The sequence below is a fragment of the Muscardinus avellanarius genome (assembly GCF_963383645.1).
Source record: "Muscardinus avellanarius genome assembly, chromosome: 1".
In the NCBI taxonomy this organism is placed as follows: domain Eukaryota; kingdom Metazoa; phylum Chordata; class Mammalia; order Rodentia; family Gliridae; genus Muscardinus; species Muscardinus avellanarius.
In genome coordinates, this window is record NC_137786.1 from 126,861,542 (window position 1) to 126,875,349 (window position 13,808).

A 13,808-nucleotide genomic window follows, 5' to 3' on the forward strand; every position below is an offset into this window, starting at 1 on the left:
CATGAACCCTGCCAGGGTCTCTGCACAGTCTTCTGGAGTGAAGTGGGGTATGGTGGGGCTGTTGAAATAAGTAGTGTAGTGAGGCCACAGATGAGGAGGCCACCAGCACTGAAAAGTTTTCTTGTTTACAGTTCCTGTGGAGGGGGTGTGCCCTCCACGGTGGAGCTACAGTGGAGAAGTTGGGGGCAGAGGGAGTGAGTGCAGTAGGGGGAAACGTGAGCTGGGGCTTGGCCATGGTTTGCGTAGGAGGCAGGGTGGACAGCCCAGCAGGTTCAGCCCAGGGTCTGGGCTGCCTGGCAGTCTCCAGTGGCCCTGGGATATTGCCCTGGACCATAGGAATGGTAAGAGGAGGGGAGGACTGTGGACTCAGGATGGCTGGTCTCCATATCAAAGGAAGTTGTTTGCTCTCTCTAGGAATTAGCTAACCCGAAGAGGGACAGGGCACACACTGTAAGTCTATAAAACCAGTGTGAACTAGAGAGAGGCCTCCTGTGGATAGGCCCTGAGGGCACGCAGGGGGCTCAGTGAGGGTTTATGGGCTGGATTTTAATCCTCTCTGGCCCCTGAGCTAGGCACCTTGGACAGGGGAGAACCAGCCTTACCTGGCAGCCCTGGGAAGGGGGCCAAAATCAGCAAATAAAGATGCAGGGTGCCCAGTTAAATTTGAATTTCAGATAAACAACACATCATTTTTTTTAGTGGTCCATTGATATGTCCTGTGCGCTATTTAAAAATACTTATAGGAGAATTCACTTGCTGTTTTTCTGAAATTCAAACTTATTTAGGCATCTGTCTCAGTCCATTCAGGCTGCTATAACAAAATACCATAGACTAGGTGGCTTATAGGCCACAGAAATTTATTTCTTACAATTCTGTAGACCAGGAAGTCCAAGATCAAGACAGATTCAGTGTATGGCAAAGGCCAGATGGCCATCTTCTCACTGTCCTCACATGATAGAAAGGACAAGGAGTCTCATTTGGGCTCCCTCCCTTCCTTTCTTTCTTTCTTTCTTTCTTTCTTTCTTTCTTTCTTTCTTTCTTTCTTTCTTTCTTTCCTTTGTACTGGGAATTAAACCCAGGGGCATTCTACCTACGAGCTACACTCCCAACACTATTTTTTATTCTTTTTTTTTGTGGTGCTGGGCATTGAACCCAGGGGCATTCTACCTCCAAGGTACACTTCCAGCCCGATTTTTTATTCTTTATTTTGAAACAGGGTCTCACTAAGCCGCAGAGGGCCTCACTAAGTAGCTGAGGCTGACCTTAAACCTGCAATCCTCCTGTTTCAGCCTCCCAAGTCCTGGGGTTACAAGCCCCACTTTCCAGCTCGATTTTTTATTCTTTAAAACAGTCTCATTAAGTTGCAGAGGGCCTCACTAAGTAGCTGAGGCTGGCTGTGAACCCGTGATCCTCCTGTCTCAGCCTCTCAAGAACTGGGATTACAAGTGTGCACCACCACACATGGCCCTTGGGCCTTTTTTTAAAATTTAATAATGGCACTAATTCCATTCATTAAGGCTGTACACTCATGAGCTAATCAGTACCCAAAAATACCATTTCCTAATCCCATTCTTTTGGTGGTCACTTCAAGCTATGTGAGGACACAATCGTTAGGACCATAGCAGCCTCCTATATTTTATCTGGCAACCTGGACAGGGCCACTTTGTCCTCTGCTCACCCTATTCTAGACTTTTCACTTTGTCCAGCAGTTACCTTGGGAAAGAGAGATAGACAGACAGACAGACAGACAGACCAGGAGGAGACAGGATGAGAGAGAAACAGTGACAGAGAGTAAGAGAAAAAGAAACAGAAACAAATTGGGAGAGAAACACGAATACAGAGAAAGAGCAGCAGGAGAGAGAAGGGCCGCCCTTTCCCCTCCCGCCAGCCCTGCGCCCTCCCCACTTGCTCCACCTGCCCCGCCCTGGCCCGCATCCTCCCCTGCCCAGGCTCACCTTGGAGTAGGTGGCCCCGTTGATGACCTCTCCCTTGCGCAGCCAGATGATGGAGGCCGCAGGCTTGGCATTGTCTGCATGGCAGGTGAGGTTGAGGGGGTCCCCTGCCCGCAGGCTGATCACAGGCCCCCCCAGGATGACGGGGTCATCGGGCGGCACTGTGGGGAGAGGAGAGAGAGGTCAGGCTAGGGGCTGCCCTACTTCCCCAGGATGCCAGGCTGGGTGGGGTGGATCTTATGGCGAGGAAGGCACAGTCGTTGTGTCTTAAGATAAAGACCTCAACAATAGCGGTGGGCCTGGCATATACACGTCTTGCTGGTGCTCAGGAGAGTGTGAGAGGATGGGCAGGCGTACTCAGCCTGGCGGCTGCAGAGGCAAACACAGAGCTACAAGGCACAGACACTATCTGTGACTTCTTTCTTATGACAGAATCCTATCGTACCTGCCATTTGATTTACTCTTCACAACAATCTTCCAAGGCAAACCCTGTTATTATCCCAGTTACATGCACCTGGAAGCTGAAGTTCAACAGGGTTAAGCGACTTGCTCGAGGTCACACACAGCCTATGTGTGGCAGAGCCAGGGCTGGAGGCTAGGCCCCTCCCCCAGCAGGAGACAGGTGACCAGCCAACCCTTTGGGACAGAGACAGCTCCTCAGAGGGCCATGCAACCCCTGGCATCTCCAAGCTAAGCACTTTAAACTTTTTTTTTTTTTTTTTTTTTTTTTTGGTATTGGGAATTGAACCCGGGGGCTTTTTACCTCCAACCTAAACTCAGCCCTTTTTATTTTGAAACATGGTCTTGTTAATTTGCTGAGATTCTCACTAGGTTGCTGAAGGTCTTGCTAATTTGTTGAGATTGGCCTAGAACCTGTGATCATTCTGTCTCAGCCTCCCAATACTGGGATTACAGGCATGCACCATCATGCCAGGCCTGACCGCTTTACTCTTTGAAAGCAGCTCCAGCTGTGACAGGGTCAGGATGAGTCTCTCCTGCCCTGGATTTTTCACCATGCTTGGTAGCCTTGTTGGTGACTGCTGAAACCACATCAAAGGTGTCAGGATGGGAGGGCATCCGGGCCTCCACTGGGTAGTGCAGAGCCCCATGGCCAGTGCAGCTTTGCAGACTTTCACTGGCTCCCAGTTGATCTCCATGGTAATCATGTGCTGTAGGATGAGCAGTTATGATGTTGGACCATTATCAGTTAGTGAAGAGGCCTAGAGAAGTCAAGTGACTTGCTGAGGACATAGCCCCTTGTACAGCAGAGGTCTCAGGCCTCTGCTGCTCCCTGGACAAGCCACAGAAGAGGCAGGGCACGCTGGAGACCACCTGAGGTGATTGGCTCTTCCACTGGGAGGGCCTGGTTGGTCAGCTCTGGAGGCTGGGAGGGGATCCCCTGACACACCAGAGGGAGAGCTGTGTGAGCATTCAGGGAGCGAAGGGGACCTAGCATGAAGGTGTTCTTGTGCAGTTGTTCGAGGAAGCCCACCCTTCCACAGAGGCTGTGGTCCTGGAGAGCCTGAGCTGGAGGTGCAGCTCCACGCAATGGGCTCTGCCGTCCAGCCTCAGCCCTTTCCTTCCCCAGGCATCTCCCTGCCAGCCGTCAGCCCCTCTCCTAGGCCTCTGGTTTCTCCGAAAGTGCAGGAGCTCCATACAGGGCCAGAGCAGTATCCAAAGTAGCAAACCTTTGGGCCAGTTGCTCTACCTGCTCCCTGCCCGCCCTTGGAAGAGGCCTGGCCCAGAAGTACCAGTCTAACAGTACTGTGTCCAACTTTGCAGGGCTCCCAAGATGTGACCACTGATCCCAGGGCAGCCAGCCCAGGACTCCACCATGATCCTGGCCCAGGGAGGAGCTTGGCCTTGGCCAACCCTGGCTGGTCCTGGGCTCTCTAGCCAAGCCTCCCCAGGAGGTCCTGGAGCTGCCAGGTGTGGAGGAAGCAGGCGGTGTAGGGGGACAATGAAGAACAACGGCCTGTGCCCATCCTCACCTGCTCATTAGTGCCCAAGGCTGCCTGGGTGTGGGTGTGGCCAGAGCAGACTGGGGGGTAATTAGGACTTACCATCAACTTGGGTAAGTTAAGGCCCCAGCAGGTAGAGCCGAGGCCATCACCCTCTCTTCCTATGGTGTCAGCCCCTCCCTCCATCAAGCACTCAGAAAGGAGCCAGGCCCTGAGCTGGCTCAGTGCCAGAAAAATTGGAGCCACTTGGAGCTTTGGGAGCAGAAGGAGTATTTGGCCTTTTCAGTCTTCTGGTGATGAGCCAGGAGATGTGGGGTGGCAGGAGGTGTGTTCAGTCAGAGGAGGGAGAAGGGCCTTTTCCTCAATGTCCTATTAGTTCCCATAGATATAAAATGTGAAAACTTTACAAAGGACATGGAAGTTCCCTCCAGCCCTGATGCCTGTTGGGTCTGGGACAGGGAAGGGCTTGCAACCTTCCTGGCCTGTTGGACCATTCTGGGTTGGTTCTCAGATCCTGCTGCCTGTACAGCTGTCCCCTGACCACCCAATTCTCCATCTCTCCAGGTGGACTCAGGGATCAGGACTTGGTTGGAACCCAGGGGCATTCTACCTCTGAGCTACACCCCCAGCCCTATTTTTTATTCTTTATTTTGAAACAGGGTCTCACTGAGTTGCAGAGGGCCTCACTAAGTAGCTGAGGTTGTCTTCAAACCACCATGTCCTGTCTCAGCCTCCCAGATGCTGGGATTACAGGTGTGCGCCACCACGCCTGGGTGCATCAGGACTTTTTAAAGTCTCTTTTGCTCACCCTGGATCCCTATGTGCAACTATGTATGAGAACAGTAACTTTGCCATTCTGCTCAAGGTTTAAGGCCGGGCGCGTGTGTGGGGAGGCAACAAGGGGGTGGGGAAGCTCCGAGACACCATATGGTGAGGCCGGGGCCCTTTCTTCTTGCTTCTCTAGCGTTGTGTTTTTGGGATGTTGGATTAGAGGAAACAGAGATGAGGCAGAGGGAGTGGGGCTGTGTTGTGGGAGTTTTCAGGCAAACACACACATGCATGCACCAACATCCACCCTCAGAATGGGTCCTGATTACATCTTCCCAAATAAGCGGTTATCATTCCAGTTATTCATGTAGCTATGCATTATTGATTGGCCTTCGCCTCGTTGCACACCAGATGGGGGTGGGAGGGGGCGTGGGTGGGGGCTGGGGTGAGTGGGGGTGGGGGGCAAGAGGGAGGATGTTTTGGGGGGGAGCCAGCTGAATAGAAATCAACAGTGGCTCCTGGCAGCTGTAGCTCAGATGGAAGGGGAGGGAACATTCATTACCTCTCCATTCAGACTGGGGCTCAGGGCTGGGGCTGCCGGGCGGGGAGGAAGTGGGGGAGCAGCCCAGAGCCCGGAGATGCATTATTCATACATCCTCCTCACAGGATTGGTTATTATCCTGAACCACGATAGAGTTTGGTCTCCTAATTTTTAATCACAAGGAAGGTGGAAGCGTTAGCCTTTTTGTGATTAATCCAGAGATAAAAATAGTTGACTGTTTTGGTGTTGTGCTTGTTGTTAGTCAGGGGGAAAAAAATTGCATTAATTGTTGAGGGAGGGAGGCCTGGGGGAGACCGAGCGCAACCCAGGCAGCGTCCTGAGCAGCATTGTGGCCAGAGCTGGGAGCAGCCGGGAAGGCCATGGCCCTGCCTCACCCCAAGGCAAGGACAGCAGCTGGACAAAGGGCCAGGCAGGGTGGGCTGGCTCCTTGGGCTTCACTGAGGAAAGGACAGACCATCCAAGGACGTGTCTACTGTTGCATGGATGTGTCTACTGTTGCAGGTGTCTACTGTTGCAGCTCATAAATGGGCTCTTTCTCATTTATGCTTCTGTCTCCCAGGGTCTGGGCAGCAGCTGAGGGGCTGCCTCTCTGCTGTCTGCTCAAGGGAGGGCCACTGTGGGGCCATCTGTCTCTCTCCCTGTGTATGTATGAAAACTCTGAGGACTTTTCCTGAGCTCTGCTGCCAGGGCAAGGGCGTCTCTTGTTGTGCATTGACAGGGAAGGAAACTGAGGCCAGAGAGCATGCGTGCGTGGGAGCAGAGAGGGAGGGAGCAGGCTTGGGAGGCAAATCTTTCTCTGACCAGTGAGCTAAGCCTGCCTGTGTTTTATGAACTGAGGTTCTCTCTTCTCTTTTATATAAATAAGACCTTGCACCTGAAAGTTGTCTGGACCTATTGCCCGGCCCCACAGCTCCCTTGGAAGTGCCCCTGAAGGCCTTGGGCTTTGAGACTATAGCACGTGGCGAGGGCTCTTCCCCAAGGATAGTAGCTGGACAGAGGTCCAGTTGGGGCTGGGTCAGCGGGCCTCTGCTCCCGTCTGGAATCACCGCCCCTCACTACCTCTGCCTGGCAGCTGCACAGCATCAAATTCATGTGACCTGTTGGTTTTGGTGTGCCAGGTTGGCCAAAAGCCTGAGCAGCCTGGGGAAGGTCCTGGCACAGCACTGGGTGTAGGGGACTCCAGAGTCCACCAGGTCACCCGAGTGGGCCCCTGGCGGGGCTTCTGGGGTTCCTCAGATGCTCTGTCAGCCCAGATGGGTGCTCTCCATGGTGGAGCCTCTGGGCACTGCGTGTGAGGCAGCAGTCCTGTGGTCCAGTGGTAGTGGGAGGGTGGGGAGGTCAGCTGGCTGGCCTCCCACCTCTGACAGCATGGCAGGTGCTCTCGCAGACACTTGGCCCTTTGGAGAGTAGGGCTGGGTCTCTATAAAGTGTATCCTATAAAAAGCCAAACGGCCTGTGTTCCTGCTCTGCTGCAGCCCCTGGGCTCCACTGAATAGGGGAACACCATCGTCCTCAGTGCTTCCTGTGAGCATTTGCGCCATGGCCCCTCTGCCCTGGGGCCTCAGTCTGTTCTCCCTGCACCTCACTCCCTAGGTTCTGGTCTCTTCAGCCCCTGTGTCTGCTGAACGAGCCAAGCTTCCCCCGGCACAGGGCCTGGCCCTTACTAGCCTCTTTTTGGAATGCTCTTTGCCCTGCTGGAATCTTCCTACCCATGAGGCTCAGCTCAATATCACCTTCTCAGAAGTGACACAGCCCCTCAGCGGCTCCCCATTATACCACCCAGCTTCTCTACCATCAGTTTCATTTATTGTTTTCTTATGAGAAATATATACAACTTTTTATACGCGCGCGCGCGCGTGTGTGTGTGTGTGTGTGTGTGTGTGTGTATGTGTGTAGGTTATAAGTGGGGGTGGGGTGAGTGTGCTGGGGGAACGATGGACACCTCCTAGGCCTGGCTGGATCAGCTATGTAGGAGCTCTCTGGTGTGGCAAGGGGCCTTTCCTGGACAGGGGGAAGCTGGGGCAAGGGAAAGCTTGGGCTGGGTGGTTCTCAGCCTGGTTTTCTGGGGCACCCGCCTTCTGGGTAGGAGATGGCCCCAGTCCGATGTGTCTGGGTTGCAGGCTAGAGAGAAGGCTGTGGGCCGAGCCTGTCTGCCCCCGATTGGCTGGCAGAGGCCCTGGTAGACAAGGCTCAGTGTGGCTCCTGTTTATAGGGATGAACCTGGCATGGCTCCATCACTTCAGCTAGATGACTGAGGACAGTTTCTATAATCTGATAACATTGGTCCTTTTATCTGGGAAGTAGGATAATAAAAATGCTTATCTTGGAAGATTGTTAAGAGGATTATCTTTAAAGAATATAGCTTAGTAAAAGGTTGCACAATCTTGGCCCAACTTTGAAAAAGAGTATTTATTTTGTGGTTATATAAAAGGCACTGTGCCAAGGGCTTCTTATTTTGTTCTCCATTTTATAGATTAGGAAACTGAGGTCACATAGCTGAAAGGGTAGAGTTGGAATTTAGATCCTATAATCCTTTTTAATTCATGCTGTGGATTGAACCCAGGGGCATTCTACTTCTGAGCTATACACCTCACCCTATTTTTTTATTCTTTATGTTGAAATAGGGTCTCACTAAGTTGTGGAGGGCCTCACTAAGTAGCTGAGGCTAGCTACGAACCCAGATCCTCCTGTCTCAGCCTCTCAAGTACTGAGATTACAAGCATGCGCTACCATGCCCAGCTCCTATAATACATTTTGCTAGGATCAGGGCAGCTCACAGACTTGCCCTGATGCCCCAGCAACCCTTCCCAGCACTTCCCATCTACCCTCTTGTCCTTATCCTGATCCTGTAGTTCCTGGCATGGGAGAGCCTATGCCTGTGGGCACTTGTGCCCGCTCTCCTCCCTGCTGAATTTCAGTGGGCTCTGCTGCTAAGGGAACCGATGCAGATTTTTGCAGATTAGACGCACTCCTTGCTCTGCAGTTCTGCCCTCTTCTCAGGCTCTGGACCATGGAGTCATCCCAATCCTTGCTTTTCTCTTTTACACAGACGCACCACCTAATGGCCAGAGTGTGGAACTGCAGAATGTCAAAGCGGGGAAGGAGGATCTGGTTTCTAGGGTTGTTGGCATCTAGTGCTAGCTCAATGCTCACAAGAAAAAATTGTATAGAGTGTATACTATGTGCCAGTCCTATTCTAAGCATAAAGAATACAAAACTCTTGCTCTGGTGGAGTTTATTTACATTCTAGTGCGAGAGTCAGACAATAAGCAACAACAAAAATATACACTATGATGTTGGGTGTTGTAAGTACTAAGAAGAAAGCAAAACCAGGTGGGGAATAGATCCATCCCGATTTGGCCTTCAGGGTACTCTCCGGGTTTCCTCTCTTTCTCCTTGGCTGTTTCTTTTTGTCTCCTTCCTAACTCTTATGTGTTGGCCCTCCCTAGGCTTCTTCCTGCTGGGCATGCCACATCCCACACTCTATTTAGGCAAAAGCACACTCAACTACCATCTCAGGGAATGGTCTACCGCCCAGTTACCAAGGCAGAGACTTGGGGTCTTTTCTGGTTTCTGCCATCTTTCATACGGCATTGTTAACCAGCCCAGTCAATTCTCTATAATAGTTTGTTTCTTTCCTTCTTTTCTTCCTTTCCATTGCTGGGGATCGAACCCGGGAGTGTTTTACCTCTGTGCTACATCCCAGTCCTTTTTATATTTTTATTTTAAAATCGGGTTTCTCTAGGTTGCTGAGAGTCTTGCTATGTTGCTGAGGCTGGCCTGGAACCTGGGATCCTCCTGTCGCAACCTTCCAAGTACTGGGATTACAGGCATGCACCTCCATGCCTGGCTTCCTGTAATATCTTTCAAGCTTGTCTCCCCCTTTCCACTTCCTCTGGTCTTCCTGGCCCAGGCTGTCCTCATTTCTTGCTTGGATTATAATCCCCCATCATCCCACCCCATCCTCTATGCTGTTCCTGAATGTTCATTACAAAGGTCTGATCATCCATTCCACTACCCATCCTCCACCACGTGTGGAACATCTAGCACTCCTTACTGTACGATCCTTCATGGGCCTCTCAGTGCCTTTGGGGTGGTCTGAACTCTTCTGAGTTCTGCCAACCTCTCAGCCTCACTTCTCATCACTTCTTACCTGGTGCCTCAGGACACCTGCAGTGTCTGGAGTCAGTCACCCCTTCCCAGCTGCCCCTCCCCTTTGCCTGGCTAACCTGAAGGCCAGGTCACTTGGGGTCATACCCTGGGACCTGCATTCACTATCCTGTGGCTATGAGCAGTGGCTCAGCCTCTCTGTGCCTCAGTTCCCTCATTTGTAAAAGGGAATAAAACAACAAAACTAGACACAGTGCATAATTGTCAGGACAGAGGGAAATATAATGTGGATAAATGCATGGATGTGGTATGCTATTGGTTCTCTAAGCAGACAGAATTCATTTTCTTGGGAGAGGATGCAAGGAGGCTGGGTGCTCTGTGTCCTTGCAAAAATAAAGACCTGTCTCCTCCTTCCCTGCTTTGCCCCATCGGAGCTGGGTGAAGACCCTGCTGCTCTCTTGGGGGTGATTCTGAGCTGCCTACTGGGTATGGCTTTTCTTTTCCCCAAGTCCCCCCATATCCTGGGCTCCTGAGAGCAAGACCCTTGACTGTTGGGAGGGGTTGCAAGGTAACTTATAAGTCTCATGTGAAGCAGAGAAGCGCTGTCTCTGAAGAAATCAGTACAGATTGTTGATGCGCATTTCTGGGGTGCTTTGTTATGCAACATTAAGGCTCAGAACCCTAAAATGTGGCATCTTGGAAATTGAGAAAACAACAGAAGTAGAAGACCACTTTCTGAGTGAAAGCCAGCCATAAAAATATTCTCTGAGTGACCTTCCTTGACTGGGTCACAAGGTGCTCATTCTGGGGAGATCCTGCCCATACCCAGAGAGAGGAATGCGGCACAGGGACGCTGGCAGGCCTTGCTAAGTTCCCCAGGCCATCCCTGTTGCAGACTCCCAATTGTATTTTTGCACTAATGCCCATTTGTCACTGAACATTCTTTCCTGAGCGGGATGTATGTCCAAGGGCCTCTGGTTCACAAAACTTTTGTTAAATCAATTTGCTATGCTTTTCCTTCTTTCCTATTCTTTTCTTTTTTTCTCCCCCTGCCAACCCCAGTTTTGAGGATTGAACCAGGGTTACTCAACCACTGAGCTACATCCACAGCCACTTTTATTTTTATCCTTGAGACAGGATCTCACCGGGCTAGACTTGAACTTGGACCCTCCTGCCTCAGCCTTCTGAGTAGCTAGGATTACAGGTCTGCGCCAATGTGCCCAAGTATTGTGCTTTTCTTTTGTTAATCTGTCTTTAACTGTGAGGGTTAATCCAGGAACCTTTCCATGGGGGAGAAAAAGATACTACTTTTTTTCAGCTAGCAAAATGTAATTGATCTTCTCAGTCTCTTATGGACTCCCCAAAGCTCTGGGCTCTTGTAGTACTCCAGAACTGGGCTCATGGCACCCTCTCTCTCTGCTCCAGTCCAGTCCAGTCCAATCCACTCCCTCCTACCTCCATTATGGCCAGGGGGCCATTCCAGAAGCTCAATCTTTGCCACTCAATATTTAATGGCTCACGCCCTACCAGCATAAAATCAGTTCCTCATCAGAGGGCAGTCAGGGGTTCTGCAGCAAGGTCTTGCCTTTCCATCTCTTTCCCCAGGAGTTGACCCGGCCAGTGCACCTTTCTCAAGGTCAGCCTGCCCTTGTGACATTCTCTTCTCTGGCGCTGGCTGCTGGCCTTGCCTCAGCCCTCAAGGGCTGGCATCCCATCCTCTCCTCCATCAGCTCAAGGGCCACTATGGCCTTGCAAACTCTTGGTCATTCTTTAAGACTCAGGTTATCATCACCTCTGCCAGGAAGTCTATCACTCTCAGCCCTGCCTCTCCCTCCTCCAGCTTCTGCTGCCACGAAGCCATGTGCCTGCCTCCTTAGGTACACGTGGCACGCTGCTATCACAGTCTTCTGGTCCTGCTGGGCTGTGAGCCCCTCTCGGGGTCAGATTCTTCTTTCTTTTTTTAATTTTAAATTTTGGTTGTACTGGGGGGTGGAACCCAGGGGCTTTTCTACCTCTGTGCTATACTCCCAGACTATTTTATACTTTATCTGGAAACAGGGTCTCACTAAGTTGCTGAGAGCCTCACTAAGTAGCTGAGGCTGGCTTCGAACCTGTGTGATCCTCCTGTCTCAGCCTTCCAATATATATATATGTGTGTGTGTGCGCGCATGTGTGTGCGTGTGCATGTATATATGTATATATAAATATATATATAAATATATAAAAATGTATATAATAAATAATAAACATATAATATATAATATAATAAGTAATAAATATATGAATGTATATAAATATAAATATATGTATATATAAATATATGTATATATATTTTTTTCTTGCAGAACTGGGAGTTGAAGGCATTCTACTTTCGAGCTACATCTCCAGTTGTATTCTTTTAATTTAATTTTGTCTTTTTGCAGGTCTGGGGATGGAACCCAGCGGCATTCGACCTCCGAGCTACACCCCCTACCCTATTTTTTTTTTTATTCTTTATTTTGAAACCAGGTCTCCCTGAGTTGCAGAGGGCCTCACTAAGTAGCTGAGGCTGACTGTGAACCACGATCCTCTGGTCTCAGCCTCCCGAATGCTGGGATTACAAGCATGTGCCACCATGCCTTGCTTTCCAGCTCTATTTTTTTATCCTTTATTTTGAAACAGGGTCTCATTAAGTTGTGGAGGGCCTCATTAAGAATCTGAGGCTGGCTGGGCATGGTGGCACACGCTTGTAATCCCTGCGCTTGGGAGACTGAGACAGGAGGATCACACAGGTTCGAAGCCAGCCTCAGCTACTTAGTGAGGCTTTCAGCAACTTAATGAGACCCTGTTTCCAAATAAAATATAAATAGGTCCCGGAGTATAGCCAGAAGGTAGAAAGCCCCTGGGTTCTACCCTCAGTACCACCAAAAAAAAAAAAAAAAAAAAAAAAAAAAAAAAAAAAAAAGAATCTGAGGCTGGCCATGAACCTGCAATCTTTCTGTCTCAGCCTTCTAAGTACTGGGATTACAAGCATTAGCCACCATGACTGGCCCACTGTGAATATTAATAACTGCTTGTTGCACGTGGTGCTTTGCTGGACCCCTCTGAACTGAAAGCAGATTCCCTGCATACCTCGTTTGCACCTCTTATGCAGGCCTTTGCTACATCTATATGACATTTATTTGTGGACAGGTTTCTTATACTTTTATTTGCTCAGACTGTCAACCCTATTCATAGTCCAACTCTGCTACTTACTATGTCTGGAATATTGGGCAGGTAATATTCCCACCTCTAGGATATACATAATATGTGTATCTTCCTTGTGGTGAGGATTAAATAATATTTGTAAAGTAACCCCTTTGGTTCCAAGACAGGAGTCTTACCACTTCCTTTCCATTTCTCCCCCACCTAGTACATTACCTTGTATGAGGTCATAAGAAAACAACAACAATAACATGTCTGATAGATAACACTGATACAGGGCTTATTAAACAGCCAGAACTCTCTGGGGTTACTTTACAAATATTGTTTAATCCTCACCACAAGGAAGATATACATACGTATATCCTAGAGGTGGGAATATTACCTGCCCAATATCCCAGAGATAGTAAGTAGCAGAGTTGGACTATGAATAGGGTTGACAGTCTGAGCAAATAAAAGTATAAGATGCCCAGTTAATGTGAATTTCAGGAAACTAAAATGCTTTTAGCGTAAGCATGTTGGTCTAAAATTCACACTTCATGGGGCATCTGTATTTTCTCTGGCAATCTTGCAGATATGTTAATTATATATATGTGATTTAAATATATAAGTATCTTTCCTCCCTCTTCAGACTCTCCCCAACCCCACTTAGTACTTAGGTTTACATAAAAAAGGTTTGGGCCGGGCATGGTGGCACACGCTTGTAATCCCTGCGCTTGGGAGGCAGAGACAGGAGGATCGCGCAGGTTCGAAGCCAGCCGTGCTGGCTTAAGAGACCCTGTTTCCAAATAAAAATATAAAACAGGTCTGGGAGTGTAGCCCGGAGGTAGAAGGGTTTCCAGGAACCCCAGTACCACCAAAAATAAATAAATAAATAAAAAAAATAAAAAAAGGTTTTGGCAGGATGCAAATGGAATTTTTTTTTTTTTTAAAGGATGCTGCATTTGCTAAGTTTGGACCTGGAATTTCTCCCTAAGGCCCATCTGTCAAAGGCTTCACCCCAGATTGGTGCTGTTGGGAGATGGTGGAAACCTTGAGAGGTGGGGCCTGGTAGGAGCTTTTGGGTAAATGGGGACGTGGCCTTGGAGGGGACTGTGGGACTCTAACTCTTCTGCCTTTCACTTCCCAGGCATGAGGTGAGTGGTTTTTGCTCTGCTACACTCTCCTGCTGCAACGTGCCGTAGGTCCAAAGCAAGGGGGCCAGCAGATCACAGACCGAAATCTCCAAACGGTGAGCCAAGACAACTCTTTTCTCTTTATAACTAATTATTCACT

At 49.7% G+C, this 13,808-nt stretch overlaps 1 protein-coding gene across 3 annotated transcripts in view; it reads right to left on the bottom strand.

Annotated features, from left to right (window-relative positions):
* KIRREL3 (kirre like nephrin family adhesion molecule 3) overlaps window positions 1-13,808 on the bottom strand; it is a gene marked incomplete at both ends in the record, with an annotated part of 594,525 nt that overhangs the window by 50,327 nt on the left and 530,390 nt on the right. For all 3 annotated transcript variants that reach the window (XM_080714131.1, XM_080714132.1, XM_080714130.1), the window contains one exon: window positions 1,956-2,113. In XM_080714131.1, coding sequence (XP_080570257.1) covers window positions 1,956-2,113 — 158 coding nt within the window. The remainder of the gene's footprint in view (window positions 1-1,955; window positions 2,114-13,808) is intronic.